Source organism: Scyliorhinus canicula, chromosome 19 (assembly GCF_902713615.1).
Source record: "Scyliorhinus canicula chromosome 19, sScyCan1.1, whole genome shotgun sequence".
Lineage (NCBI taxonomy): Eukaryota > Metazoa > Chordata > Chondrichthyes > Carcharhiniformes > Scyliorhinidae > Scyliorhinus > Scyliorhinus canicula.
In genome coordinates this window covers 63933937-63961114 of record NC_052164.1, presented here as the reverse complement: position 1 = coordinate 63961114, position 27178 = coordinate 63933937, and the positions used below count along the sequence as shown (strand labels likewise).

The 27178-nt window shown below is 47.6% G+C and overlaps 1 protein-coding gene across 1 annotated transcript; it reads left to right on the top strand.

Moving 5' to 3' along the window:
• Positions 1-24675: 24675 nt before the first annotated feature.
• LOC119953910 (uncharacterized protein K02A2.6-like) lies at positions 24676-25374 on the top strand (the record flags this gene model as incomplete). The annotated part of the gene is made up of 1 exon (XM_038778578.1): positions 24676-25374. A coding segment is annotated over one exon (699 nt), but the record flags the coding sequence as incomplete, so codon positions are not given.
• Between the last annotated feature and the right edge of the window lie 1804 nt (positions 25375-27178).

The window sequence follows — 27178 nt, the reverse complement described above, 5'->3', positions numbered from 1 at the left end:
CCCTAGTCGCCACATTTCTGGCCCCTGTTCGGGTACACAGAGGGAGAACTCAGAATGTCCAATTCACCTAACAGCACGTCTTTCGGGACTAGTGGAAGGAAACTGGAGCACCTGGAGGAAACCCACGCAGACACGAGGAGAACGTGCAGACTCCGCACAGACAGTGACCCAAGCCGGGAATTGAACCTGGGACCCTGGTGCTGTGAAGCCACAGTTGTGGATAAGTGGGAAAATTTGGAGTGGCCAAAAGTCAACTGAGAGAAGTATGAGAGCGGTTAGTTCACCGTGTCACAGTCATTTAGGATGTCATTTGTGACTTTAATACAAACCATTTTGGTGTTGTAAGGGGGGGCAGAAATTTTTTTGGTGACATTCAAGTGTAAGATTGAAGGAAAGACTGGCATGTATTTGTAAAGTGACAGCATGCTCAAGGGCTTTGTTGAAGAAAGTAAGGTGGGCAGCAGCAATTTTCAAGAATGGAGGATCAAGTGATTGTTTTTAAAGACAAATTTGAAGCGGAGGGAGATCGCACTAAATACGCAGAACTGTTAACAGCATTGCTAACATAGGAGCCAGGAAAGGACTTTGGATGGTCAGTAGTTTGGTAGGAATAGGGTCAAGGGAGTAGGAGGTAGGTCTCATAGACAACAAAAGCTCAGAAAGAGCATGGGGGTGGGGGTGGTTCTAAAGTGGGTACAGGAGAAGAAGGACCTGGGGCAGCAAGGTGGCACAGTGGTTAGCTGTGCTGCCTCACAGTTCCAAGGACCCGGGTTAAATTCCAACCCCAGGTGACTGTGTGGAGTCTGCACGTTCTCCCCGTGTCTATGTGCGTTTCCTCCAGGTGCTCCAGTTTCCTCCACAGTCCAAAGATGTGCAGCTTAAATGGATTGGCCATGCTAAATTGCCCCTTCATGTCAAAAAGGCTCGATAGGTTTACTGGGTTGCAGGGATAGGGTGGAAGTGTGGGCATAAGTTGTGCGCTCTTTCTAAAGGCTGGTGCAGACTCAATGGGCCGAATGGTCTTCTTCTGCACTGGAAATTCTATTTTAAAACCTCAGCACATTTGGCAGCATTTGTAGGGAAAGTAAACATAATTAACATTTTGAGTACATATGACTCTTCAAAACTAAATAGAGGGGGAAATGTGATGGATTATTTACTGTACAAGTGGGAATGAAACAGCTGGAACAGAGTAGAAGGTCAGTGGTTAGTGGGAGCTGGGAGAGATTGCAACAAAAATTTAGCAAAACTTCAGAAAAAGTAGCAGATGTCCCACTGGGGGAGGGAGAGGGTTTTTTTTTGAAAAGTAACAAAAATGATTTGAATATTTTTTTAAAAGGTTAAGATGGAGGAGAAAGGTGCCAGTGTCAAGTTATTGAACTCAATGTTGAATTTTAAGGTCCATAACGTGCCTAACCAGAAGTTGAGGTTCTGCCCCTCCAGCTTGCACTGAGCTTCACTGGAGCATTGCAGCTGGCCAAGAACAGACAAAGGCATGAGAACAAAGTGCTGAGTTAAAATGGCAAGCTGCTGGAAAGTTGCCATCATGTTTGCTAACTGAGCAAAGATGCTTTACCAAATTGTCACCCAGTCTGCGTTTAGTCTCCCCATTGTAGAGGAGACCGCATTGGGAGCAGCGAATACAATAAACCAAATTGAAGGAAGTGCAAGTGAAATGATGCTTAACCGTGTTTGAGGACTTGAAAGGCAAGGAGAGAGGAGGTACAGGGGCAGGTGTTACACCTTCTGTGATTGCAAGAAAAGGTGTCATGGGAAGGGGATTGGAAAGTTGGGCGCGATTGAGGAGTGGGCCAAGGTGTCAAGGAGGGAAGGGGGCTTGAGTGGTTTGGAGGGGGCATCATGCTAGAGTTGGCGGAAATGGTGGAAGATAATCCTTTGAATGAAGAGGCTGGTGGGGTAGAAAATGAGGATGGGGACTCCTATCATGGTTCTGGGATGGAGAGGAAGCGGTGAGGGCAGATATCTGGATCCATCTATCTCAACCCCAAAAAATATTCAATAATCTAGTCTCCACTGCTTTCTGAGGTAGACAGTTCCAAAGTTACACAACTTTGAGAGAGAAAAAACTCAATTTCTGTCCTAAATGGGCGACGCCTGATTTTTAAACATTGCCCCTCGTTCTGGGCTCATCCAGAAGTGGAAACATCCTTTCCATGACCACCTTGACAAGACCATTCAGGATCTTAGATTCTTCAATCAAGTCACCCCTCACTCTTCTAGATTCCAGTGGAAACAAGCCCAATCTGTCTAACCTTTCCTCATAATTCAACCTGCTCATTTCAGGTATCAATCTAGTAAACAACCTCTTTACTTGTCTTTACTTGGAATAGGTTCAGTCACAGTGAGACATTACAGGTATATAATCTCCTGACTTCACGCTGCTCCCGTGTCAGGATCTCTTTTTTGTACTAATGTGACTGTTCAATCAGTGCCCTCCACCTGTATGTTCTTAACCTCAATTGATACAATTAATGTTCTGTGCGTTCCAGGATGATCCTGGCATAATGAACAATTTTTTTTTTTTTTTATAAATTTAATTATTTTTTCCAATTAAGGTGCAATTTAGCATGGCCAATCCACCTACTCTGCACATTTTTTGGGTTGTGGGGGCGAAACCCACGCAGACACGGGGAGAATGTGCAAACTCCACACGGACAGTGACCCAGGGCCGGGATTCGAACCTGGGACCTCAGCGCCGTGAGGCAGCTGTGCTAACCACTAGGCCACCGTGCTGCCCATAATGAACAATTTTGACAGAGGACAGCAAGACATGTTTGTTACATTGTCCAATGATAGTACTCAGTAAACTAGCACCCACATTGCAATGATACATCAGACTGTTTAGTGATCGTGCTTGATACGTATGACAACCTGGCAACCACACCACCACTGTCCAATGATAGCACTCGGTACCCTTGGTAACCTGGTAACTGTAATAACTTTGAGAACAGTTGTTTTAATAACAACTGTCATCAGTTGCTGTTGTTGTGCTTCAAAAAAAAAAAATTGCGAAGGTGAAATTGTTACCCTGCAAGGCATGTTGCTTGTAAGAATATTTTCAGCCTTCCTTCCTGTTTGGATGTCCCCTAATGCCTTCTATTAAAAAATGAGGTTATCACATGCTTTACAGCTGTAAAACTCTTATTGAACGAATCAGATTGTTTTTATTTTACAAAACGTTTTATTGGTGAACTATTCAGGTATGTAGGAAGCTGAAAGCTGTTGATATTTTGATTACAACCCTCTGGTAAGTCCTAGTAAAACAGTCAAAATGCCACTGTGTAGTAAATTGCTCAAAGCTGACAGGCTCAGCACACTATCTGAACAGCTCACCTCTTTCAATCCCTTTCAGACACTGTTCTCTGTGCCTTTGGATGTGGTCTGAGTGGACCCCATCATTCCAACATCTGACATTCGGGCTTTTTTTGAGTCACATGGTTGTGAAATTAAGTTCCACTTCAGAGATGTGAGCGCAAAATCCAGATTGACACCCCAGTGCAGCATTAAAAGACTGCCCTGTCAGAGGTGACCTGGGTCTCCATGGCAGCCATTACACTTTGCATGGAGGTAGCCAAGCACTTGCATGCTGGAGCCATGACAGTAGATAGAACGTGGATGGACTCCTCCAATTTTTGGTCCAGCCTCCACACCATATGCAACTTTGCCTGATGTTCCCTTGCCTGCCTCTGTATCTCCAATGGGTCTCTTAGGACCAGGTCCAGATTCTCGTCATCTGCTTGGGGCTCAGCGGGGACCTGATCTCCAGCAAGCCCTCAGGATGTCAGACATCTTGGCTGTCACTGCCTCTGCCTGCTGTGGACCCCTGTCAGTGATGTGCTCATCAGATTGTGAGCCCGAGTCTAGGGCTTTGATCCACAGAGGTGAATGTACCTGTGCTAGTGGAGGGTGCTGATGAACACCGTGACGATGCATCCTCTGAGGATTCTGAGGCATCCTGCTCAGAGGTTGACTGGGGCTGGAGCTGTACCATGTCCAGATGGCAGGCCCCCACCATTTCTTGCTGGGACCTGGAATAGAGAAAATAGTTTTTACTGATTGACTACAAAGGCATACATTAAAGAAATCACACAGTCAGTGTGCACATATGGCAATTGCAGACTGGATGCATCCCCACTGGCCTCCTGTGGGAGTCCTATCATTCGTTCAGCACAGTCAAGGTGCCGCTCCGCCCTGATGATATTGACGGTCTTCCTTATAAGGCATGATGACTCGGATGGCTGCCATTTCCCCATCGGCCTCAGCCTGCGTCCTCCTAGTGTGGACATTCTTCTCCTACAGAAAGACAGAGAGTTATTTTGGGGGTAGAATCACATGATGCGTGTGCAGGAGCAGCTGCATTTTTGCAAGCTCCTTTCTGCTCATCTTTTAATCTGTCTTTTCATCCTGGTGCACATTTTGTATTTTTTCTTGGGTTGCACGGCGTGTGCTATATCCTGGGAAGTGTTTGATTGGTGTCTTTGCAAGAAAGAGCTCAGATAAAGTGCTAAAATCCTTGTTTATTCACGGTGACTAGCGTGGACTGGGGTGGGGCCCAGCTTGCAATGGTGCAATTGCTACTGAGCAAGCCCTCACCTGGCGGTGCTGCGTGCGTTGGATGATGGCTGCCAACTAGGACATTGTCCTGGCTGACTATCTCAGCTCTGCGGACATCAGGACACACTCCGAAGAGTTGTGGGGTACTTTTATGGAAGCGCACAAGGAAACACTTGCATGTGGGAGAGCAGTTTCCCTGGTGAAAGCCCAGCTCTGTGTTTTCAGGCTCCTGCTACATGGCTTGTCATCCAATACTGGCGGGTTTGGGAGAAGGGGACTGGACGGGTGTATCCCTGGATCCGTTCCCTGACGGGCTGGAAGGCGAGTTTCCGATGAGCTCGGAAATTGGCTGCCATGTTCGGTAATCTTGATTTTGAGGCTGGGTGTATCAGATTCAATGGAGTACAACGTATCCTGTCTTCAAGGCCAGGGGTCATTTTGGCCCACTGATCACTGGCCCTGTATTGTCCAGTTCTCGATGCTTGCCATTAGGGGTGGCTGAACTTGTCGAGTCATTCCCCCCAGTCCAGGGTCCAGGCCGTGGACCACCTGGGCGTTGATGAGATGGCATGGTGGAAGCAATGGTATCTCGTGCTTCAACCATCAGAATCCTTGAGAGATCCTATGGAATGCTCGTTGATCCTGTTTTATCTTTTGCCTCTGCTTTTTTGTGTGACTGGAAAAATGTCTTTATCTTGAGAACTGCCTTGCAATTCATCTGTTATCCTGTTGTCAATTTTTGTTTCTGTCTTCTTTCCTACAGGGGAGTGTGAAACATGGGTGTGATGGTCTGTACTGTTGGTTATCCTGATTCAACAATTCATGTTGAATATGAGAAATGAAGAACACGATTGAATGGAAATGAAACAGAGTCCCGTGTCGCGCATGCTTGGTCAGGTGTTTCCTGGCGCCGCCGGGAACGACCCCGCTCTCCTCCATTTTGGGATCTTGGTGAGGAATGCCCCACTGAGGACACATTCAGTCCCATTTCCTGCATGAACAAACTCCGCTCACCAGCACAGGAAAAGATTGGGGCGCCATTTCAAAATTAGGCTCCGATCGCAAGACCCCTACGGGGGTCTCCGCCCCCTCCCTCCCCCCCCACCCCCAACTCACCTATAAGGGGGTCAACAAGCCCCCGCACCATACCTGATAAGGGCAGGGCACCCCAGGCTTGATCCCCAGCGTGGGCAATATGCCACCTGGAAACTGCCAGCTAACGGCAGGGCGACCCCCCCACAGGGGGACACCCCATCGCTGGTACGCCTGAATTTAGAGTACTCAATTATTTTTTTTTCAATTAAGGCGAAATTTAGCCTGGCCAATCCACCGAACCTGCACATCTTTGGGTTGTGGGGGTGAATCCCATGTAGAAATGAGAGAATGTTCAAACTCCACACAGACAGTGACCCGGGGCCGGGATAGAACCTGGGTCCTCAGCACCGTAGGCAGCAGTGCTAACCACTGCGCTGCTGTGCCACACCGCCTGAAGACCAGTGCTAATTGATGCTCGCTCAGGGTCTCTGAGGTGCGGTTGTTGGATCCCGCACCTTGGGTAATTCCAGTGAGTTCCTATTCAAGTAATCCTTACTGCACACTTGAATATGCAGATTTAGGTCTTGCCCATTGTGAGCGGGATCCAGTTCGTGACGTCTCATGAGATGCCGCATCGTGTCCGGGTCGTGCGCAACGTGGCCGTTAGATTGTGCAGGGGATTTGTTTCACTCCTATATGTTATTATGTCGTATAAGGGGGTGAATTCTCTATCTCGGGATGCCCGAAGCGCATTGCCCACTGGGATGGAAAGCAGGATCGGTGGCGATCTGGCTGTGATGGACCAACCCCCCCTCCCCCGCTGGCGGTAGGATCGGGGTTCGCATCCGGGTGCCAGAGGGAGAATGTAAAGGAATACAGACTCACTTGCATCCACTTATCAGGCCTGTCACCGTATTCTCCGGCCCTCCATGATTCTCCGGTCGCTGGGCCAGCTTCACGTGGACGGGTATCACAACGGGTCTCATAAATGTGAACCTGATGTGATGGTCCTCAAGGGACCTTGAGCGGAACCCTCTCATTAGGGGGTGTCTGGGCGTGGGAGGCGGAGTTCCTTTAATTAAGGGTTCTCTAGGTATGGGGTCCTGGTGGGGGATCTCCCTAGTTCGGGAGAACTTGATGGGGAGCAGGTCGGGTCACCCCTGTACTTAGGAGAAGGGGGGGGGGCACCCAGAAAATCCAGGGTTGGGGGGCTGCTTTGTGATGCTGAGGGTGGGGGGGATGGGTGCAGATTTGCAGTGGGGGAGTGACCAGCCTCTGGACTTTGCTATCGGTCTGCCCAGTCAAAATGGTGGCCCGATAGCGGGATTCCCTGGAGAATTAAATCATTGTGACTGAGGGGAAGAGTAGACAGAGAAGAGATGATGAACGCAAAGGGACAGGTGGTCTGAGGTGCATTTGTTTTAATGCAAGAAGTGTAGCAGGTAAAGCAGATGAACTTAGGGCTTGGGAATATGATGTTATTGGTATTTCTGAGACTTGATTGAGGGAAGGGCAAGATTGGCAACTAAATATGCCAGGGTATAGATGCTTCAGGAGGGATAGAGAGGGAGGTAAAAGGGTTGGAGGAGTTGCATTACTGGTCAGAGATATCACAGCTGTGATTAAGGAGGGCACTATGGAGGATTCGAGCACTGAGGCAATATGGGTAGAGCTAAGAAATAGGAAGGGTGCAGTAACATTGTTGGGACTTTACTACAGGCCTCCCAAAAGCGAGCATGAAGTAGAGGTGCAAATATGTAGACAGATTATAGAAAAATGTAGGAGCAATAGGGTGGTCGTGATGGGAGATTTTAACTTCCCCAACACTGAATTGGACTCATGTCGTGTTGGAGGCGTAGATGGAGCAGAATTTGTAAAGAACATTCAGGAGAGGTTTTTAGAGCAGTATGTAAATAGTCCAACTCGGGAAGGGGCCATACTGGACCTGGTATTGGGGATGATCCCGGCCAGGTGGTTGACGTTTCAGTCGGTGATTACTTTGAGAATAGCGATCACAATTCTGTAAGTTTTAGAATACTCATGGACAAAGACGAGAGTGGTCCTAAAGGAAGAGTGCTAAATTGGGGAAAGGCCAAGTGTAACAAAATTCAGCAGGAGCTGAGGAATGTGGATTGGGAGCAGCTGTTTAAGGGTAAATCCACATTTGAAATGTGGGAGTCTTTGAAGGAAAGATTGATTAGAGTGCAGGACAGACATGTCACTGTGAAAATGAGGGATAGAAATGGCAAGATTAGGGAACCATGGATGACGGGTGGAATTGTGAGACCAGCTAAGATGAAAAAGGAAGCATACATAAGATCTAGGTGACTTAAAACTGATGAAGCTTTGGAGGAATATCGGGAAAGTAGGACAAATCTCAAACGCGCAATAAAGAGGGCTAAAAGGGGTCATGAAATATCTTTGGCTAACAGGGTTAAGGAAAATCCCAAAGCCTTTTATTCGTATATAAGGAGCAAGAGGGTAACTAAAAAAAGGATTGGCCTACTCAGAGACAAAAGAGGGAATTTATGCGTGGAGTCAGAGGAAATGGGTGAGATTCTTAATGAGTATTTTGCATTGGTATTCATCAAGGAGAGGTTCATGACGGATGTTGAGGTTAGGGAAGGATGTTGAAATACTCTAGGTCAAGGCGGCATAAGGAAGGGGGAAGTTTTGGGTATTCTAAAAGGCACTAAGGTGGACAAGTCCCCAGGTCCGGATGGGATCTAACCCAGGTTACTGAAGGAAACAAGGGACAAAATAGCTGGGGCCTTAACAGATATCTTTGCAGCATCCTTGAGCACGGGTGAGGTCCCGGAGGACTGGAGAATTGCTAATGTTGTCTCTTTGTTTAAGAAGGGTAGCAGGGATAATCCAGGGAATTATAGACCTGTGAGCTTGACGTCAGTGGTAGGCAAACTGTTGGAGAAGATACTGAGGGATAGGATCTGTTCACATTTGGAAGAAAATAGACTTATCAGTGATAGGCAGCATGGGTTTGTGCAGGGAAGGTCATGTCTTACAAACCCAATAGAATTCTTTGAGTAAGTGATAAAGTTAATTGATGATGGAAGGGCTGTAGATGTAATATACATGGACTTCAATAAGGCATTTGATAAGGTTTCCCATGGCAGGTTGATGGAAAAAGTGAAGTCGTATGGGATTCAGGGCGTACTAGCTAGATGGATAAAGAACTGGCTGGGCAACAGGAGACAGAGAGTAGTGGTGGAAGGAAGTGTCTCAAAATGGAGAAAGGTGACTAGTGGTGTTACACAGGGATCCGTGCTCAGACCACTGTTGTTTGTGATATACATAAATGATCTGGAGGAAGGTATATGTGGTCTGATCAACAAGTTTGCAGATGATACTAAGATTGGTAGAGTTGCAGATAGCGAAGGGGACTGTCAGAGAATACAGCAAAATATAGAAAGATTGGAGAGTTGGGCAGAGAAATGAAAATGAAATGAAATGAAAATCGCTTATTGTCACGAGTAGGCTTCAATGAAGTTACTGTGAAAAGCCCCTAGTCGCCACATTCCAGCACCTGTCCGGGGAGGCTGGTACGGGAATCGAACCGTGCTGCTGGCCTGCTTGGTCTGCTTTAAAAGCCAGCGATTAGCCCAGTGAGCTAAACCAGCCCCTGTGGCAGATGGAGTTCAATCCAGGCAAATGCGAGGTGATGCATTTTGGAAGATCCAATTCAAGAACGGACTATACGGTCAATGGAAGAGTCCTGTGGGAAATTGATGTACAGAGAGATCTGGGAGTTCAGGTCCATTGTACCCTGAAGGTGGCAACACAGGTCAATAGAGTGGTCAAGCCTTCATCGGACGGGGTATTGAGTACAAGAGTCGGCAGGTCATGTTGCAGTTGTATAGGACTTTGGTTAGGCCACATTTGGAGTACTGCGTGCAGTTCTGGTCGCCACATTACCAGAAGGATGTGGATGCTTTAGAGAGGGTGCAGAGGAGGTTCACCAGAATGTTGCCTGGTATGGAGAGTGTTAGCCATTAAGAAAGGTTGAGAAGATTAGGATTGTTTTCGTTGGAAAGACATAGTTTGAGGGGGGGTCCTGATTGAAGTCTACAAAATTATGAGAGGTATGGACAGGGTGGATAACAACAAGATTTTTCCAAGAGTGGGGGTGTCAATTACAAGGGGTCACGATTTCAAGGTGAGAGGGGGAAAGTTTAAGGGAGATGTGCAAGGAAAGTTTTTTTACGCAGTGGGTGGTGGGTGCCTGGAACAGTTTGCCAGCAGAGGTGGTAGAGGCGGGCATGATAGCATCATTTAAGATGCATCTAGACAAATATATGAACGGGCGGGGAACAAAGGGAAGTAGATCCTTGGAAAATAGGCGATAGGTTTAGATAAAGGATCTGGATCAGTGCAGGCTGGGAGGGCCGAAGGGCCTGTTTCTGTGCTGTAATTTTCTTTGTTCTTTAATCCCTTCTATGGATATTGAATTCATTCCTGATTTGTGCTCTCAGGCTCCACTGCCAGGGAGCAGGAGCACTGCCAGGCTGGCACTGCCAAGGGCCAAGCTGACATTTTTGCATGGCAGTGATCGGTTGGGAGGATGCCCTGTGCAGGCGGGGGTGGGGTGCAGTGACCCCCTTACAGTGAGTTGGGGCTTTGGGAGGGGGTTCCGGGGTCACTTCGGGGGCTCGAGAGATTGGGATGCCATTTAAAAATGGTGTCTCAATCTCACCCTGCACAGTTTCAGCAAGCGGGGCTTCTCAATGCAGGAAACGGGACAAAGTGCGGCTTCCGCCCAATGAGTGGGAACCACTGTCGACTAAAACATCAAACACAGCATCCAAAAAAAGCAGAAAAAGGGGATTACACGGAGATAGTTGGGCTCTTAGTGTGGCCCACTTACTTGTGCTGAAAGCCACATATATTCACACAGGGGGCCTTGTTCATGGAGACAGAAGGGACATGTCCATGCATTGCATTTTTTTCAACTAAACAAAAGCTTGGGAGACAGCCATTCCCTAGTTCATTTCCCATGGCAATGCCTTGACCAGTCAGATTCGACCTGCCCGGTTTGAATTTAAACAAAAGAGTAGCTGTTCCCCGGTGCATTCTCCATGGCAACACCTCCACCAATCAGCACTTCCTTCTCATGCAGTATTACTTGTTGTTCCCTTTACTATTGATAGTCATGCAAACTGTCCTGATGGGTGCGAGATGAAAGGCTTTGGCAGCCTGCCTCTTTTGTCAGCAATACTTGAGTTCTGTACAACCAAACAACTATCTTTCATCAGTTCTGATGAAAGGTCATTGAGCTGCAACGTTAATTTGGTTTCCCTCTCAGTTGCTGCCAGGCCTGCCGAGTATTTCCAGAATTTTCTGTTTTGATGACAAAACCTTTGTGTTGTCCGCTGAAAATCTATAGAGGCGAGACAATGAAATTTACTATTTTCACCGCCAACACACTTATCATTGGAGAGGCTCTGAAAATCATTGAGGTATGTGTAATTTAATTAGAATTAAATTAGATAAAGAGCAGAAAAGTGCTGAAGAAAGTAACACACAATTTCTGAATGTCATCTGGAGCTTCTTATCTGATGAGACAACATCTGCTATCGGCACCCAGCCCAAAATCCTCCTCTGCAAGTATGAAAAACTTTCATCTATTAATGCTGCACCACCTTCTGAAACAAAAAAAAGTTAACTGAGTGTTGCAGTACGTAATCTGTTGAACATGTCACAAATAAAGGGCGCGATTTAACCAAAAGGTTTCTAAGTGTGGAAGCGACCTGGAGCTTCCTGATGCTCGGCTGTCACCGCTATAAAACGTTAACTGTAATGAGGCCCCATGGGCTTCACGCCGCACATGATGGTCCCGCCGGCTGATTCGCTTGCCAGCCTCCACCCCCCCCCCCCCCCCCCCCCCTCCCCCATCTCTGACAAGGGAGAGCAGCACTTTTTAAAACCGACCTGGCACAATCAATGGCACTCAACTCGCAGGCATGCTGCTCAGCAGATTACTGGATATGGTTGAGGCCAGACAGGATCCCCTGTTCCCCCAAGGGTCTTGGGGGGGGGGGTAAGCCACAGGGCAGCCAGTGCTGCTTGGGAGGAAGTGGCAGCAGCCTTCAACTCAGAGAGTGTGACCAGGAGGACCGGCACCCAATGACGTAAGAGGATCAACAACCTTCACCGGGTTACATAGGTGAGTTGGCACAGGAGCCCCCGATCCCAGAATGCCCCTGGCGCCGCCGCCGCCCCCTCCAGCATCTTAGTGTGCCCTTTCCCACCAATGTCCAGCAGTGCTGCCACGCCTCCCCAACTCCCCATACTCTCCTCAAACCCAGCCCCCCTCCGGAGCCACTGTGATGAACGATGGTGGTAACTAACGATGCCCCTCTGTATCCCCGCAGGAGAAGTTGGCCCACGACAGTCAGCAGAGGGCCCCAATGGGCGGCGGGGTGCCGGACATCAGAGTCTTCACCCCCTACGAGATATGGACCCTGCCGGCACAGAGGTGGCCGAGAACACATCTCTCTTCAATGTTGAGGTTGGCCCCCACTCAGATGGCCAGTCACATGCCATTCTTCTCACTGACCACATGTCCATTCTCCCGCAGGATCTCCATTCAACTATGCCGCCCATCCAGGGGAATTCCCCCACACTGCCTTCCATGAGAACACCTTGGAGGAGCACTCCGAGGATGCTACCGTCGAAATGTCACAGCCGTCATCCCCACCTTCCACCAGCTCAGGGACACATACCTCAGTGGGAAATAGTAGTGGACTGGCTTCTGGGGCACATTCTGGTGAGTACCACATAGTTGCTGATGCACATCGGGTGGAAGCAGGATCACCCAGGAAAGACAGCAGGCGGAGGTCTGCTGGAACCCAGGACCCAGCTGGATCCCATTCAGATATGGGCCAGTTTAGCTCAGTGAGCTAGACAGCTGGTTTGTAATGTAGAGCAAGGCCAGCAGCGTGGGTTCAATTCCCTTACCGGCTTACCCGAACAGGCGCCGGAATGTGGTGACTAGGGGCTTTTCACAGTAACTTCATACTTGTAACAATAAAAAATTATTATTATTAGATGCTGAACCTCTGGACCAGGTTTATGTGGAGCTGATGCAGATGCGCGGGTGCAGCCATGAGATTCAGAAAGGGATCTCAGCGACCCTCCAGCAGGTCCATTGGAGTAGTTCCAGAGGCTGCTGGCGCAACTAAAAGAATAATAATGGGAGCTTGCATTTATGCAGCCCCTTTCATGACCTCAGGACATTTCAAAGCGCTTTACAACTGATAAATTGTTTTTGAAGTGTTAATGTAGGAAATAAAACCACAAGTCTTCACACAGCAAGGTTCCACCCACAATGATGTAATAAGGGCAAGATAATATGCTTTCAGTCATGTTGGTTAAGGGGTTAATATTGGGCAGGTCACCAGGGATAACTCCCCTGCTCTCCCTTGAAATAGTGTTAGGATACCGGATCAGACCCCACATGTGTGAGGATTACATAGAATTTACAGTGCAGAAGGAGGCCATTCGGCCCATCGAGTCTGCACCGGCTCCTGGAAAGAGCACCCTACCCAAGGTTAACAACTCCACCCTATCCCCATAACCCAGTAACCCCACCCAACACTAAGGGCAATTTGGAACACTAAGGGCAATTTATCACGGCCAATCCACCTAACCTGCACATCTTTGGACTGTGGGAGGAAACCGGAGCACCCGGAGGAAACCCACGCGCACACGGGGAGGATGTGCAGACTCCGCACAGACAGTGACCCAAGCTGGAATCGAACCTGGGACCCTGGAGCTGTGAAGCGATTGTGCTAACCACAATGCTACCGTGCTGCCAGACACGAACTTCAAACAATTTTTTTTAATTTGTAAAAATGTGAGGAAAGGATAATTCACCCCAGGAGTGATGACTCTGACCAATAGGTATATTTTGTGTTAAAATATACTGTAATTTCTGCACAAAATGAACCATGTTAATATTAAAGAAATAGCTTTACAACTATCAGTTAAACTGTTCTTAAATAAAAGGATAAATCTGAACTTACTATTTACATCTGGTACTAATTCCAAGTAAGCAATCCAATAAATTAAAAGTCAATAAAACTTTTTACGACTCTTTAATTACAGCTTCAGCAGACAGGGTCCTTAACCTAGGTTCTTTAATCATCTTACTGCAACAAATATATACCTTAACCCAGACTTTTAAAAACATTACAGCAACAGATATAAAGTTTAATTTTTCACAATTTCCACACTTATCAGAATAGTGCAAGGTGATATTTTAGATCCACCTAAAAGGTCCTTATTTTCATTTTGCTGCAATTTTCACTCAGTCCTGAAGTGTTACCCTGGAATAAGTTCTCAACGGATGGATATTGCAGACTCTATTGGGGTGGGTTGGCAGGTGGTGGAGGGGTCATATCAAACTCAGTGTCATGGGCACAGCACCTATCTGCATACTCCGCTGCAATTTTAGCCGAGATGGGGGAGCTGTTGGGAGACAGCCTGTCCCTCGGATAATTGAGAATCTTAATTGGCCAATAAATGGCTACTTAAGGTCCTCCTCCCATTCTGCTTGGGATTTTACCCATGATGGTGGAGGCTGGCACCGAGCGAGCAATTTCATTGATTAGCTGGTCAAATGGCCCTGTGCCCATCAGAAGCTCCAGATTTCAGCTCTTCTGCTGCCCAGTCCACTCTGTACTCACCCCCCTCAGGGGCCTTCCAGCCCCAGCGAGACCAGGGACTTACCTTAAAATCCAGGTTCCATTACTGAATGTCTTCAAAGCACAGGTTTGGCAGGGAGGCTGCAGAATCATTCTCCTGTCACCTTTGATTCAGTGTGACCAGTGATTAAAATGAATTCTGAATGTTTCAGTGCTGCCTATGTGTGTTTCTGTGATGTGTATTTGTCTGTGTGTGTTTGTACAGGTTGCAGGATATTTTATTTCTGTATGCTGCATGTCAAATCATCAAATATGACAAATTGCAGCATTGTGCAGTTAGGCACTAATTCACAGCTCCTGGTTTGTATGTGTGTGGTATATGTTTCAGATCAGTCTTTTGTATGTGTACTGGCTTTTTGAGTTCTTTCTGTGCGTTTGAGCAGAAAATTGCTCCAGTTAAATATTTGGGAGACCAAAGCCATTGTCTTCAATACCTTCTGTTTCTATGTGTGTGTTTTTGCAGATGTTTAGCTTCTGTCTGTGTGTGTGCATGCTGCATATTTTAAGTTCTGCCTATGTTCTTCCATTTTCAAAATTGGGCAGATTGGAACCAATATTATCTTCTATTCCCGCCACATTCTTCATTCCTGAAAAATCAGTTTGATCTCTCTGTTGTGCCTCTGTTTGCTGGATGCTTCAGTTCTGCCTATGTTTGTATGTGTTGGATGTATCTGTATGTACTGCATGCACAGCAGTTAGATTAGAATAAACATACAGAGTCTGGCACTGATTCCTTGCTACTGTATGTACATTGGATTACTCAGTTTTTCTTGTACGTATATGTTGTCTGTGTGAGTATGTCTGTGTGCAAGTGCGTGCTGGATTTTTCACTTCCTCCCTGTGTGAGTGTATTCTGGATGTTTCAATACTTCATATGTGTGAGTGCGTGGGTGTACTGGCTCTTTTAGTTCTCTCTGCATGTATATGTGTGTCTGAGTATGTAAACAATAAAAGAATTCCTACGGTGCAGAAGCAGGCCATTTGGCCGATCATGTCTGCACCGACCCTTTGAAACAGCACCCGACCAAGACCCACTCCTCTGCCCTATCCACATAATGCCACCTAACCTTTCCATCTTTGGACACTAAGGGGCAATTTAGCGTGGCCAATCCACCTAACCTGCACATCTTTGGACTGTGGGAGGAAACCGGAGCACCCAGAGGAAACCCACGCAGACACGGAGAGAAAGGACAAACTCCACACAGACCATCACCTGAGGTCGGAATTAAAAACGGGTCACTGACTCATTGAAGCAGCAGTGCTAACCACTGTGCCACCGTGCCACCCTCTGTTCTGTTAAAGACACTATATAACAAGTTGTCATTGTTTGATGGGTCAGCTGTATGTTTTTGTGTTCTGGAAGCATCGGTTCTGCATGGGCAGGACTTTTCTGTCCCACCACCCAGGAAGTCATCAGGAAACGCATCCCATGCAGTCCCACAGACATAATTGGCTGGAAACAGGATGTCCATCACTACATCTGGTTGGCTGTCAGCTCTGAAGATCCAGCAGAACCAGTGGCAGCAATGATCTGAACTGGGCCTATCAGCAGTCCCCAGATTCGTTATCTGAAAATCCAAGACCAGTCAAATCCCAGAGCGAGTAGAGAAAGTGAGACTCGGGGGTGGGGGGGGCGCAGGGAAGAGTGTTGAGAGAAGAGTTGAGAGGAGAGTCAAGGGGGGGAGGGTGTACTTGTGGGAGACAGACAGGAGGAGGGCAACACAATGCTAAAGGGGAACCCTTGAGAGAGTCCACTCCCTCTCCCCTACTTCTTACCCGAGACCAGTTAAAGCCCTCAACTGGAAAGTGGGCAGGCAGGCTGCCCCACATGAATTTGAGGACAGGGCTTGGGTAGGTGGGAGGACTACAGGAAGGGCACCAGTGAATATTAAGGGCTCTCCTGCCTGCAAGAATTCATAAGATGGTCATCGATTTCTTCTAGGAAATAAATCATGACTATGATTTAGTGGCCATTACTGAAACATGGTTAAAGGATGGTCACGACTGGGAGTTAAATATCCGAGGGTATCAAACTATTCGGAAGGACAAAGTGGATGGTAAGGGAGGTGGTGTTGCTCTGTTATTTAAGGATGACATCCGGGCAATAGTAAGGGATGACATCGGTGCTATGGAGGATAAGGTTGAATCCATTTGGGTGGAAATCAGGAATAGTAAGACAAAAATGTCACTGATAGGAGTAGTCTATCAGCCACCAAATAGTAACATTATGGTGGGGCAGGCAGTAAACAAAGAAATAACTGATTGCTGTAGAAATGGTACAGCAGTTATCATGGGGGATTTTAATCTACATGTCGATTGGTTTAACCAAGTCGGTCAAGGCAACCTTGAGGAGGAGTTTATAGAATGTATCCGCGATAGTTTCCTAGAACAGTATGTAAAGGAACCTACGAGGGAACAAGCGGTCCTAGATCTTCTCCTGTGTAATGAGACAGGATTGATTCATGATCTCATAGTTAGGGATCCTCTCGGAAGAAGCAATCACAATATGGTGGAATTTAAAATACAGATGGAGGGTGAGAAAGTAAAATCAAATACTAGTGTTTTGTGTTTAAACAAAGGAGATTACAATGGGATGAGAGAAGAACTAGCTAAGGTAGACTGGGAGCAAAGACTTTATCGTGGAACAGTTGAGGAACAGTGGAGAACCTTCCAAGCGATTTTTCACAGTGCTCAGCAAAGGTTTATACCAACAAAAAGGAAGGACGGTAGAAAGAGGGAAAATCAACCGTGGATATCTAAGGAAATAAGGGAGAGTATCAAATTGAAGGAAAAAGCATATAAAGTGGCAAAGATTGGTGGGAGACTAGAGGACTAGAAAATCTTTAGGGGGCAACAGAAAGCTACTAAAAAAGCTATAAAGAAGAGTAAGATAGATTATGAGAGTAAACTTGCTCAGAATATAAAAACAGACAGTAAAAGTTTTTACAAATATATAAAACAAAAAAGAGAGGCTAAGGTAAATATTGGTCCTTTAGAGGATGAGAAGGGAGTTTTAATGATGGGAGATGAGGAAATGGCTGAGGAACTGAACAGGTATTTTGGGTCGGTCTTCACAGTGGAAGACACAAATAACATTCCAGTGACTGATAGAAATGAGGCTATGACAGGTGATGACCTTGAGAGGATTGTTATCACTAAGGAGGTAGTGACGGGCAAGCTAAGGGGGCTAAAGGTAGACAAGTCTCCTGGCCCTGATGGAATGCATCCCAGAGTGCTAAAAGAGATGGCTACGGAAATTGCAGATGCACTAATGATGATTTACCAAAATTCACTAGACTCTGGGGTGGTCCTGGTGGATTGGAAATTAGCAAACGTGACACCACTGTTTAAAAAAGGAGGTAGGCAGAGAGCAGGAAATTATAGGCCAGTGAGCTTAACTTTGGTAGTAGGGAAGATGCTGGAATCTATCATCAAGGAAGAAATAGCGAGGCATCTGGATAGAAATTGTCCCATTGGGCAGACGCAGCATGGGTTCATAAAGGGCAGGTCGTGCCTAACTAATTTAGTGGAATTTTTTGAGGACATTACCAGTGCAGTAAATAACGGGGAGCCAATGGATGTGGTATATCTGGATTTCCAGAAAGCTTTTGACAAGGTGCCACACAAAAGGTTTCTGCATAAGATAAAGATGTATGGCATTAAGGGTAAAGTAGTAGCATGGATAGAGGATTGGTTAATTAATAGAAAGCAAAGAGTGGGGATTAATGGGTGTTTCTCTGGTTGGCAATCAGTAGCTAGTGGTGTCCCTCAGGGATCCGTGTTGGGCCCACAATTGTTCACAATCTACATAGATGATTTGGAGTTGGGGACCAAGGGCAATGTGTCCAAGTTTGCAGATGACACTAAGATGAGTGGTAAAGCAAAAAGTGCAGAGGATACTGGAAGTCTGCAGAGTGATTTGGATAGGTTAAGTGAATGGGCTAGGGTCTGGCAGATGGAATACAATGTTGACAAATGTGAGGTTATCCATTTTGGTAGGAATAACAGCAAACGGGATTATTATTTAAACGATAAAATATTAAAGCATGCCGCTGTGCAGAGAGACCTGGGTGTGCTAGTGCATGAGTCACAGAAAGTTGGTTTACAGGTGCAACAGGTGATTAAGAAGGCAAATGGAATTTTGTCCTTCATTGCTAGAGGGATGGAGTTTAAGACTAGGGAGGTTATGTTGCAATTGTATAAGGTGTTAGTGAGGCCACACCTGGAGTATTGTGTTCAGTTTTGGTCTCCTTACTTGAGAACGGACATACTGGCACTGGAGGGTGTGCAGAGGAGATTCACTAGGTTAATCCCAGAGCTGAAGGGGTCGGATTATGAGGAGATGTTGAGTAGACTGGGACTGTACTCGTTGGAATTTAGAAGGATGAGGAGGGATCTTATAGAAACATTTAAAATTCTGAAGGGAATAGATAGGGCAGGTTGTTTCCACTGGCGGGTGAAAGCAGAACTAGGGGACATAGCCTCAAAATAAGGGGAAGTAGATTTAGGACTGAGTTTAGGAGGAACTTCTTCACCCAAAAGGTTGTGAATCTATGGAATTCTTTGCCCAGTGAAGCAGTTGAGGCTCCTTCATTAAATGTTTTTAAGGTAAAGATAGATAGTTTTTTGAAGAATAAAGGGATTAATGGTTATGGTGTTCGGGCCGGAAAGTGGAGCTGAGTCTACAAAAGATCAGCCATGATCTTATTGAATGGCGGAGCAGGCCCGTGGGGCCAGATGGCCTACTCCTGTTCCTAGTTCTTATATTCTTATGTTCTTAAAAGCTGCACCGTGTCGCTGCTGATGTTCTGAATCTGCCACTTAGGGAGGGTGGTCAGGCGCTGGTGTGTCTCCGCACCCAGATAGTGACATTCTGCTTTCCATCACTGCAGCGATACCTTTACGTTGAGCTCCGTCATAGATGATGTGCCGCCCCCGGTGATGTATTTCTTCTGCCAGGTGCACGGCCTAAATTATGACACGTAGCTCCTGTTTATAGACCTGAGAGGTCTTTGTAAATCCCGAAAGTCATTGCACATCTTTTAGCAAAGTCTAGAGCACATATGCATCGTGCCACAGTACTCCCCTGTCAGGAGTAGCGAGTGTCATCAGGGAGCTGCTGCTCAGGAATCCGCACTGCCACTGCATTAATCTCAGGTGGTTTGCAGAGTGGATGGCTATGGCTGCTGGAGTGACCAGAATGAGGGACATGCTGGGTGGCGGAGGAGCGGGCTGGACAATCCCTTTTGAACTGGCACATTGGGCGTCGATGGGCATCCAATTCATGGCCAATGCCTTAAAACGGGGGTCTCAGCTCCAATAACACACAAGGTCTTGAGGATGCTTAGGTGTGCGGCTGCCTCACACCTGAGCATACGGACAGAATTTTGCACTGACAGTAAGCACCTCGCTTGTATGCCAGTGCCTGAAAATCTGAGTCACCTCACAGAAATGCCATCTATGTCCTTTAGCATGGAGTGAAGGGGGTTTCCTGAATGGGCTGCTGCTGCATACCTTTTGCCTCAACTTTTCTCACTGTCGGGATGCCTTATTGCCATTTGGTGGCAGAGGTCCCCTGTGAAGGGATCTTTATATTTATATGAGAGTCCTCGCCCTTATCATCAGGAATTTGGGGTGGAGGGTATTTCACGCAACAATCCCATACAACTGTTAAGATGCACACGTGGCCTGCACCATCAATGCCTTCCAAGACCGATGGGCACCGCGGGGTCTGGGATGCATTATTGATCCCTTCAATCACATTTTGTTTTGGTGCTTTAAGTTTCCATTAAAATTCTGTTTATTTTGATGCAGTATCCCTTTGAGGAACTGCATTTTTAATTTATCTGTTAGTTTGCTGATTTAGATTATTCAGTTAACGAAAAGAAGCACAAAGGTCATTTGGCACATCAGACCTATGCAAATGTATATGCTCCATGCAAATTTTCTGCATCTAATCTCCATCAACATATCCTTCGATTGCATTCTCCCTCGTACTTTCCGTGGTTTCCTCTTAATTACCTCTCTCAGTCCTCCATGTGTTAGCAATTTTGACATTCTCATGACTGGGTAAAGAAATCTCACCTGAATTTCATACAGGATTTGTAAGTCACTATCGTATATTTGTGGCCTCTTGTTAGGTCTCCCCTACAAATGGAAATAATAGCTGGAATTCTCCAGGCTGGACACTAGCAGCGGGATTCACGATGGCCCATAGAATCAGACATCAGACCAAAATCAGGATTCACACCCAGCGACAAACCTATTGAAAGTCTCCCGGCCTGCCTCACCGTCCAAGTCTGGTTTCCTGCTCCGCATTGGAAGAAACATGCAAAGTGCTCACCTGCATTCATAGGGCAGCACGGTAGCACAAGTGAATTGCACTGTAGCTTCACAGCGCCAGGGTCCCAGGTTCGATTCCCGGCTGGGTCACTGTCTGTGCGGAGTCTGCACGTTCTCCCCGTGTCTGCGTGGGTTTCCTCCGGGTGCTCCGGTTTCCTCCCACAGTCCAAAGACGTGCAGGTTAGGTGGATTGGCCATGCTAAATTGCCCTTAGTGTCCAAAAAGGTTAGGAGGGATTATTGGGTTACGGGGATAGGGTGGAAGTGAGGGCTTAATGTGGGTCGGTGCAGACTCGATGGGCTGAATGGCCTCCTTCTGCACTGTATGTTCCATGAATGCTATTATTGGGTTGGAAGCCCGATTTGACTGCCACCTGTTTAGCTCAGAGTGGTAGTGAAAATGTGTTTGATAGTGTGTATTTACATTATGTGTCCCCTTCCCCCTGACTAACTGTGTATCTACATCTGTGCAAATGTGGCAGTCCGGTATCTTCCTTCACTTACGTGGCCTCCCATTCCTTCTAGATGTCCCCTGATTGCACATCAGATGTGGAAGCAGACTGCTGCTCATCGCCCCCTCTAAGCTCTGATGCACTTGTCGAGCATCCTCTGGAGGGACTATATCTGGAGGAGCCCGACTGACTTTCAGGTGTCGTTGGTAATGATGTGCCAGTGTGTTTTGCCCTTGGTGTTGCGCCACTGTCTGGAGGAGGGGTGGAGGGGGGCTGTGATTCAGAAGGGCTTGAAACTTCCAGCGCCTCCCTGGTGGGAGGAGCCGCGGTAGGTTTCATCACTTTCTCCTCTCTCGAGCGACTCTATGGGACAAAGGGGCAGCAGAAGTGAGCTCCAGAGGCTTCAAGATCATCTGGTGCTACCAGTTCTGGGGGCCCACTGTAATGAACATCAATTGGCTTTATTGGTTGGCCAATTGGAGTATGAGCTCCCTCAATGATAGCTCATTGAGGGGGCCCATATAATCACCTGTGTAGGCTTTGTGAGCCAGTCTTAAGTTGACTGGACTGCTAGCAGCACTGGTTGTAGCTGCTACTGTAATATCGTTATTGTAAATAAATATTGGTGTGGTGACGGAACTCCTGCCTCCCGTGGATTACTACAGTGGCGATGAGGTAAACTAAGAATTTTGAGGAGACCAGCTGCCGCACTCGGAGGGTAAGCCTTGCCATTTTAAAAATGGCGTTTTTAGAAGGTTAGAGGCATTCGACCCGGCTATTGAGGACTGGTCCCAGTATGTGGCGAGAATGTGTTACTTCTTCCGGGCCAATGATATACTGACGGACGAAAGGAGACGGCTTGTCCTGCTGTCGGCGTGCGGATCCTCAGCTGTCGCCATTATACGTAGTCTGACTTATCCTGCTGCGCCAGAGACGAAAACTTTCCAAGAAGTAACGAAATTGGTGAAAGAAACCTACGACCCAAAACCACCCCTCATTTTGCGTAGGTACAGATTCTACACAGCGAAGCGGGAAGACAGGGAGTCAGTCACAAATTTCTTGACCCGCTTGAGAAGGCTGGCGGAAAAATGTGAGTTCGGCCCGACGCTAAATGAAATGCTTCGGGACCGGTTAGTGTGTGGTATAAACGACCTCACAATACAGAAACGCCTGTTGGCGGAAATGGGGATAGGCTGAGGCAGGCGTTACAGCTCGCACTGTCCCTAGAAAAGGCAGCAAGTGGGGCGCAGGAACTACAGGGCACGCCAATGGAGGTAGATACCGGTGAGAGGGACTACCAGAATGGGTCCTGCTACCAGATAGCCGCTCTCAGGAAAAACCTGAGGAATAGACGGAAAAAGGAAAACACCAGAACTGCCCCCAAGTCTGCCAGGACTAACTGGAGATAGAAGGAAGTACCGGCTGAGGTTACCCCAACAGAGAAGGACCGTTTCTGGCACCAGACAGAGTGGGGTAACAACGACAGAAACCATAGAAGGAGGTGGCAAAAGAGGAATAGTAGGTGGGGATGCAGGGAAGTACACAACCTAGATGCACCATCCTCGTCCGAAGGGGAACAATTATATAATATAGCAACGAAGAAAGCAGAACCCATTAGGATTACCCCATGGGTGAACGGGCGGCCGACAATAATGGAAATAGACACGGTGCGGCCGTATCAGTAATGGGAGTGGCAGCATTTAGAAAAATCAAAGATGGACTCCAGCCAGTAACCCTAACAAAAACATTGATGAAACTTAAAACCTACACGGGGGAACCCCTGGAAGATCTAGGCACAACTCATGTACCCGTGGAATATGAGAAACAATTGCTCAGATTACCGTTGACGATAGTAGAGGGCTCCGGACCAAGCTTAATTGGACGGAACTGGCTGAAAGACCTAAAATTAGATTGGATGAAAATTTTCCAGAGTGGAAGCGGGCAGTTGAGTGGTGTACTCCAAAAATACCCGGAGGTCTTCCAGGAAGGTTTGGGGGAAATCATAGGCACCAAAGCAACTTTGCACGTGGTCCCAGAAGCCCTTCCGAAATTTTGTAAGGCCAGGCCGGTACCTTTTGCATTAAGGAAGAAAGTAGATGACGAAATAGAAAGGTTACGGCGCGACGACATTATCAGACCAGTACAGTTCTCGGAATGGGCAGCACCGGTGGTACCAATTTTGAAGCTAGACGGCTTGATACGTCTCTGTGGAGATTTCAAACAGACAGTAAACAAATATGCACTGCTGGACAAATACCCAATCACGAAAATAGACGACCTATATGCCAAATTGGCAGGTGGGCTTTTGTTCACGAAACTGGACATGAGCCACGCCTACCTGCAGTTAAAATTGGACAAGGGCTCCCAGATGTTCGCTACGATCAACACCCTGAAGGGCCTTTTTTGTTACACTAGGCTACCTTTTGGAGTGTCATCAGCCAGCGCTATATTCCAGCGTACGATGGAAAATATTCTGCAGGGACTACCGCAGGTGGCGATTTATTTGGACGATGTCTTAATCACGGGTAGGACAAACAGGGAACACTTAAGGAACCTGAAGGAAATGCTCAGGCATTTCGCAAAGGCAGGCGTACGGCTAAAAAGGGAAAAATGTGTTTTTCTGGCCCCACAAGTGACGTACCTGGGATATAAAGTAGACGAGTCAGGCTTACACCCATTAGAAGACAGAGTATGGGCAATAAAAGAAGCCCCAGCTCCCACCACGGTCCAGGAGTTACGATCATTTCTAGGGTCGGTAACCTATTATGGAAAATTTATTGAAAATAGGGCGTCCATTCTAGAACCCTTCCACCAGCTACTAAAAAAGGGGCAAGAATGGAAATGGTCCACCCGCCAAAAACGAGCATTTAGGGACATTAAGGAACAGCTGTCATCCGAAAATGTCCTAGAGCATTATGACCCAAGGAAGGAGTTGGTGGTCACTTGTGATGCATCCCCCTACGGGGTAGGAGCCATCTTAGCCCATAGAGGAAGGAATGGGGAAGAACGGCCAATAGCCTATGCTTCGAGGACTTTGGCGATGGCTGAGAGGAAGTATCCCAAATCGAGAAGGAAGGACTGGCGGTGATATTCGCAGTAACAAAATTTCACCAGTATCTGTACGGGCGAAAATTCACCATAGTGACGGACCATAAGCCGTTATTAGGGTTATTAAAAGAAGACAAGTCAATACCCCCGATTGCATCAGCTAGAATCCAACGCTGGGCGTTGCTACTGGCGGCGTATAGATACGTTCTGGAGCACAGACCGGGAATGCGAGTAGCAACTGCAGATGCTTTGAGCAGACTTCCCCTCCCGGACACTCCGCCGCAAATACCAAAAGTAGAGGAGACAGTAATGACTCTAAATTTTTTGGACACCCTACCAGTAGACGCACAACATATTCGGTTGTGGATGCAAAAAGACACAGTTTTAGCCAAGATGAAGCATTTACTGCTAACAGGGGAACTGGAAAGACCAGTGGAGCCCCAGATGCACCCATACTGGAGCAGAAGGGACCAAATAACCGTAGAAGACGGTATCCTATTATGGGGAGCCCGGGTAATCGTGCCAGCTCAGGGCCGTCAGGCAATCTTAACTGAGTTACATCACGAACACCCAGGGATGCCTAAAATGAAGATGCTAGCTCGAAGCTATGTTTGGTGGCCAGGTTTGGACACAGACATAACAGCCTTGGTACGTCGGTGCCAGGAGTGCCAACAGGGGCAAAGAGTGCCACCAGCGGTGCCATTGCACCCGTGGGAATGGCCAGGCAGACCGTGGACCCGCCTGCATATTGACCACGCCGGCCCTTTCATGGGCTCAATGTTTTTGGTGATAGTGGACGCCCACTCCAAATGGTTGGACGTCCACCGGGTAAACACGGCAAGCACAGCATCGGCAATTGAAAAGCTCAGGGCCTCGTTTGCAACACATGGACGTCCGGAGGTATTGGGGTCAGACAACGGAACGGAATTCACAAGTGGGGAATTTGGAAAATTCCTGAAGGAAAACGGAGTCCGTCACATCAAAACGGCCCCTTACCATCCAGCGACCAACGGCCTGGCAGAGAGAGCGGTCCAGACACTTAAAGCGGGACTCAAGAAGCAGCCGGCAGTGTCAATAGACACAAAGCTCTCCCGCTGGCTGTTTGATTACAGGACCACACCGCATTCCACAACGGGCATACCGCCAGCTGAACTCTTAATGGGAAGGCGGCTGCGAACGAGGCTGAGTCTCCTTTTCCCAAATTTAACGGGGAAAGTGGAGAAATAACAGGAGGCCCATTGCAGGGGGCATGATAATAGTCGGCAGCAGAGACATTTCCAGGTGGGGGCACCGGTTTGGGTCAAGAATTATGGGAATGGACCAACGTGGGTCAAAGGCACGGTAGAGTCCCAAACAGGGCCCATATCCTATGAGGTTTCAATAGGAGGTAAGGTGCTGAAGAAACACCTAGACCAAATAAGGGCAGCGGAACCACACCTGGAGGCAGGCGAAGCAGGACCGCCTCGAGCTGGGATAGCCCAGACAGAAAGGATACCCACACCCCAGCCCCGAGCAATTTCTCCAGATCCCGTCATCTAGTCGTCAGAGTCGGAGATGGACACACTCGACGAGGCCGCCGCGAGACCTCTCCCCGAGAAGGAGGAAGAACAACTTCCAAGGAGGTCGTCAAGGAAAAGACGGGCACCTATAAGGTACACCCCGCCCACTTCGGAGAACGACCCGGCGGACGACCCAGAGGTGACAGACTCAGATATGAGGAGCAGGAAGAAGCTCAGAGGAATGCCAGCTGGCAGGAATTCCTCGGACCTTGGGGGGAAGGGGTGTAATGAACTCCAATTGGCTTTATTGGTTGGCCAATTGGAGTATGAGCTCCCTCAATGATAGCTCATTGAGGGGGCCCATATAATCACCTGTGTAGGCTTTGTGAGCCAATCTTAAGTTGACTGGACTGCTAGCAGCACTGTTTGTAGCTGCTACTGTAATATCGCTATTGTAAATAAATATTGGTGTGGTGACGGAACTCCTGCCTCCCGTGGATTACTACACCCACCATTTTCTGAGCCATGTTGTCAATGCCCTCAGGCATAAAAACATTCGCATAGAAAATAGACACAGGAATAGGCCATTTGGCCCTTCGAGCCTGCACTATCATTCAATATGGTCATGGCTGATCATGCAAATTCAGTATCCCCCTCCCGCTTTCTCTCCATACCCCTTGATCCCTTCAGCCGCAAGGGCCACGTCCAGCCACCTCTTGAATATATCCAATAAACTGCCTCCAACAGCTTGCTGTGGTAGAGAATTCCACAAGTTCACTACTCTCTGAGAGAAGTTCTTCCTCATCTCAGTCCTCAATGGCTTACCCCTTATTTTTAAGCTATGACCCCATAGTTCTGGATGTCCCCAACATCGGGAATATTCTTCTCGCATCTAGTCGGCTCTTGGAAAGAGCACCCTACCCAAGGTTAACACCTCCACCCTGTCCCCATAACCCAGTAACCCCACCCAACACTAAGGGACACTAAGGGTAATTTATCATGGCCAATCCACCTAACCTGCTCATCTTTGGACTGTGGGAGGAAACCGGAGCACCCGGAGGAAACCCACGCACACACGGGGAGGATGTGCAGACTCCGCACAGACAGTGACCCAAGCCGGAATCGAACCTGGGACCCTGGAGCTGTGAAGTGATTGTGCTATCCACAATGCTACCGTGCTGCCCTTAGAGATGAATGACTGACTTGAGATAGGACAGCTGGATAAAGTTGTGTTCACCTCTACGCATGCTGACCTTGATGTCTGTCACTACTCGCTCCTCAGTCTCCCCTGCAAGTTCCATGGCCTTCTCCTTAAAAGTGGGTGAGAATGCCAATCTCGGGCATGGCCCCGCCATCTTCTCATGCTCCCCTGGTAAGTCCTGTCTTATCCTGGGATGGGATTGTGCTGGAGATTCCTGAGGGGCTTGTTCTGAGGGGGATGCTGGTAGGTGATGTGTTAGATTGTTGCAAGGGTTTTTAGGTTCTGATGCCAGAAGTTACAGATG